The sequence below is a fragment of the Condylostylus longicornis genome, unplaced genomic scaffold (genome assembly GCF_029603195.1).
Source record: "Condylostylus longicornis isolate FDR11 unplaced genomic scaffold, ASM2960319v2 ptg000055l, whole genome shotgun sequence".
NCBI lineage: Eukaryota > Metazoa > Arthropoda > Insecta > Diptera > Dolichopodidae > Condylostylus > Condylostylus longicornis.
The window spans coordinates 8215028-8219943 of NW_026578024.1; the positions used below are offsets into that span (position 1 = coordinate 8215028).

General features: G+C 23.1%; 1 protein-coding gene across 1 annotated transcript; it reads left to right on the plus strand.

Annotated features, from left to right (window-relative positions):
• The first annotated feature begins 386 nt into the window (after positions 1-386).
• Positions 387-3402, plus strand: LOC129611919 (metallothionein-3-like). The gene is made up of 2 exons (XM_055525342.1): positions 387-546; positions 3038-3402. The coding sequence occupies exons 1-2, from the start codon at positions 522-524 to the stop codon at positions 3160-3162; spliced, it is 150 nt and encodes a 49-aa protein (XP_055381317.1). The 5' UTR covers positions 387-521; the 3' UTR covers positions 3163-3402.
• The last annotated feature ends 1514 nt before the right edge of the window (positions 3403-4916 follow it).

Below are 4916 nucleotides of genomic sequence, written 5' to 3' on the forward strand. Positions count from 1 at the left end.
AATGAGAATATTTATACAAAAACACTGTTCGGTTTGTAACTTATTTATATATGTATGTATGAGACGATTGCTTAGTACAAGTATTTATGACCATCATTTATAGTGTCATAAGAAATTTTAAATTGCACTATCACAATAATAATTGTATTTATGTAGTAGAATTTTTTTTAAGATAATCGAACAAAATAGTCAACACATATTGCTCTATATACCAATTTATGAAAAATTGAGAAAAAGAGCATAAAAAATTGGTTTTGTTTTCATGTTTTTTTTTCAGAGGTTCTTCTTATACAGAGATAAAATTTTCGTTTACAAATTTTTTTTTTGTTTTTGTATTACTTTTGTGATAATAACCTTTCTCAATGAAAACTCAAATGGTATAAAAGAAAATTAATTGAAATATTAGACTTCAGTTTAAAGTTTTACTTGAACGTGTATAGATAAAACGTGAATTAACTTCACGCAGTAATTTAATAAAGTTAAAGAAAAAAAACAAAAAAAAAACCGGAAAAATTGTAAAGATGCCGTGCAAAGGATGCGGAGATGGTAAATAAATAATTTTTAAATTATAATATTCTATATTGTATGCTAAATTAAATATATTTTGCACGCATTCAATAAATTATTCGTATAATTAAGAGCATTAGAATATTTTTAGAAAAAAAAAATGTGACTATAGAAGAAAAAAAATCGGATTGTTTTTAAATTGCGGCTAATTAAGAAAATTTTATAAGGAAAATCGATTAAAAATTTTGTGTATTTCAGCATTCTGTTGTATTATAGAGAAAATAAGTGTCTATGTCCTAGATTTTTCGCCTCACTTACTCAAATTACTTACTCATTCAGAAGTAATTTACAATTTTGCAAAATAAAATTAAAAGAAAATTTTTAACAATACAAAATTTATAATGGAAGATTTGTTCATAAGTGCATTCAAATTAAAGTAAATTTTTTCTAAATAATTTGTAGCCGTTCTTTTAAAGCGTTTTATACTTTATATTATATATATTATAGAGTATTGCATTCACATACACCACATTTAAAGTAGCTAATTTGCTAATAGGTTCATACATAACGTATATGCAATATTTGTACATATGAACTGTATGTATACATGCAATTCATATAATTAAATTTTATTAGTAGAGAATTTCTTTCATACAACAATACCCTCTTGTACATGCATACATTATAGGAAATAATAGAAAATATCATGTTTTATATTTTATTACCAATGATTATGCAAATAAGAAAAAAACACTCCTATAAACATACATATAGGAGAATTAGATTTTAGTAAAAAATTCCGGTACAATGAAATTTGTATACCCAAAATGAGATTATAATGTGTTTGACTGTGTATGAATATTGCGTACATACTATATGCTATAAGTACATATCTAAATTTAATTAAAGAAACAAAAAGTGAGCAATTACTATAATATGCGATGATTTGCATATGTACGTATGTATGTATGTATATTAATTTGTTTTTAATTATTCTTATCACTAGTTCACTCAACAATATGATCGAAATTATATACCTAAATTTAGAATTTTTTTTATTATTACCTCTCATTGTTTTACTAAGATTAAAATTAATTTTATAAAATTAAGATTAAAGTCGGTTAATTATCAAAAGATATCTTTTAAATAATCATAATAATATCATCATGTTATTTTTAACTTACAAAATTTCTGATATCTCAGAAAATTACAGAAAATATTTCAATTGGAATTCAAATACTTAAACAATTGTAGATTGTAGATTGGAACGACAATGCACCTGACTTAAGAGATCGGTTGTATGTCCGCTCTCCACCCAGCGTGCAAATTTTCCGGGGAAACATCCCGCCTGCCAGTGTGCGGTAATCCAAACTGCGCATTCTCTTATCGATCAGCTCGAAACTCTTATTGAAAAGGTAGATCGGGATCTCCTCCATTTCCTCATAGAACCTTAAAGCCATGAGAATTCTCACCATATTCCTCGTCATCTTTATGATCGTCTTGAAACGCCGTTGATTGTAATTGTCCAAAAGCTCTTTTACTTGCAGGAGCCTCTAACGCGTTCTTCATACGACAATAATTAGTCTTGATATAATTTATTAGTCAGCCAGTGGTTAATTTTTTTAATTCTATTTCTGATTATTTTGATTATTTTGAAAAATTAATGAAATTTTGCATATCAGAAGAATATAATGTAAAAGTGCCCGTGGTTAAAGCAAGATAATTTAAAATTGTTCGCATATGTTTTTAGAATTTCATTATTAGCTGTATTATTAATACTGTTAAAAATATTTTATTTAATATTCTTGCTGGCAACTTATTTATTTTAGATGATATGACAATAATTTAAGAAGACCTCTATGAAACTAGAAAAAAAAAATATCAAAATAAATTTTAAATATTTGGTCATAATAATTTAAAATAATTAAAAAGACAAGTAGTATCAAAAATTGAAATTCTTTTCAAATCATTTCGTTTTTTTATATCAGCTCTAATCGAGTATGACAAAAGTAAAATTTCAGTAAAAAATTATTATGCAACTTTATTTTAAGCTCGACTAATTTGTTCGAATTAAATTAGGTAACTATGCTTATAATATAATCAATAAAATTTTTTATTAAGATTAAAAATATTTAATTGCAACATTTTAATAATAAAATTTTGGAGCAAATTCCTAAATAATAATGATGAACATACACAAACGTACAGAACCTTTACAGTTCTTTACAGTTCCTCTTCCCTTTAAAGAAAAAGTTAAAATTTTAGAGTTTCAATAAGATTCTGCTTACTATTATAAGTTGTAATTAAATATTTAATAAATGCCATTGTTATATTCTGTGATTCTTTAGAATAACTAAAATGTTATGAAGTCAAACAACAAATTTATGGTAACATCATACTTTCTAATAATTTTAATATCGTAAATTCTAAAATTAGAATTTTGAATACATTTCAAATTTTATATTATTGTGTAATTAAAATAATAATATTAAATAAATTTTAATTTTTTTAATAAATATTAATATTATAGATTGCAAATGCACCGATACAAAATGTGGTGATAACTGCAAATGTGATCAAGGATGTGAATGTGCATGCAAATCTGGTAAAAAATCTGGATGTTGTCCTGCTGCACCAGCAACTGATAAAAAATAAATTTAATATAATTATATTATATAAATATACCTAACACCATTTTATTAAAATATTATGTAATTAAGTGTATAATATGTAATAAGAAAAGTGCATGAAATTTTCTTTAAAATATTGTTAAAAAAACATTAATAAAAAATAATGAATAAAAAATAAACTCTTATAATCAGTCATCCAGCTGCATTCTCTTTATATATATGTATATATATATATAAAGTACACAGAAATATTAAAAAAAATTATTCATTATTAAATTTTATGTAAATTATATGGTATATATATATATATCATACTCGATATTTGTTAAATGAAAGAAAATATTGATATTTAATGCCGTTTACAATAAAATGCTTATATATATATATATATATATATATATATGTATTTAATTTGCATACAAAACTTATGTATTTCACAAAAAAATAAGAAAGAAGAATTTTAATTTAAATGTATTTGTTGTTAAATTAAATACAATGTTAATTATTATGTTGCAAAAAGAAAAAATATAAAATAAAAAAAAAAATATTCAAATATAATTTTGTTTCACCTGTAATTTGTATTTCAATTTCATTCATATATATATATATACATATATATATATATTGAAAAATTTAATTTAAATATATATGTATATGTATATTAAATGGAATCTAAATAATAAAACACAAATATATTAAAATAATAACAATATATAAAATATAAAATTATTATTATATATAAGTAAAATATTTTGATGTTTTCTTTATAGTTATTTAGTGAAAATCCATTTTTCAGGAAAATAAAACCAATTATTAAATATCGTTAAAAAAAAATTGTAAATATTTTAAAACTAGTTAACAGGTACTTGTTTACAAGTATGTGATTATCCCAGTTAAAATAATGATTCCAGATTTTTTATATCATTATACAAAGCTAGTTTCATAATAATTACACACAATCTACTTTTACAACACTTTTCATCCGTAAACAATTTTTGTATCAGAAAGAATTCAAAGAATATTTTATATTTATAATATTTCTCGTATTATGTTGTATTGCAAGCTGGCAGTATAATAATAATTATTCTCCAAACTCTTATATACTATATAGATATACGGTACAGCAGTTATTAAAGAAAAAACAGTGATTACCTAGAAGAGTAAAACAAGTGTTATCTAGTGTATAACAAGAAATAAATTGATAGTATATCAAAATGTTTATAAATGTTATTATTAACAATTGGTTTTTCTTTTGGCAGGGCAGTATTATTTCAGAATTTGGGAAATTATTTTGTAAGACTTATAAAAGAATTATTAATTTTATACTCCGATTTATACATAAAATGATTGATAGTTGAAAATTATTAAATTTAAATTAAATGAAATCAGATTATTTGATTTTCAATGACATCGTATAATCTTTATGGTAATAACGATATTATTACATTTACTATTGTAACATCAAATTAAATTCTACCCCGGAATTTAAAATTGGTAAGCTTTTATGTTAATAAATATTCAAATTGAATACCTATTAAGAGATTAATTTCTATAAAATATTCTCATTGAGTGTATGTGGTATAAATCCCGAAAAGAATTAACGGACTGTTTGGCCCCACTCTCGTTGGTTGGCATGTCGTTTCACGACAATTTCTAAGAAATGTTGCTTGAATTCATCAGAATTGTGAGTTTCAGGGGGGTACTATAAGTAAGGCACTGGTCGTTAGAAGGGGTTCAAATAGATCTTCTATTATCGCCCCATATTAATCAATCTATACA

Bases quoted from the DNA above. Each gene is read 5' to 3' on its own strand.
- LOC129611919 (XM_055525342.1), top strand. From the start codon at position 522: ATGCCGTGCAAAGGATGCGGAGATG. The intron at 547-3,037 runs GTAAATAAATAA...TTAATATTATAG, and splicing joins GTGCAAAGGATGCGGAGATG to ATTGCAAATGCACCGATACA.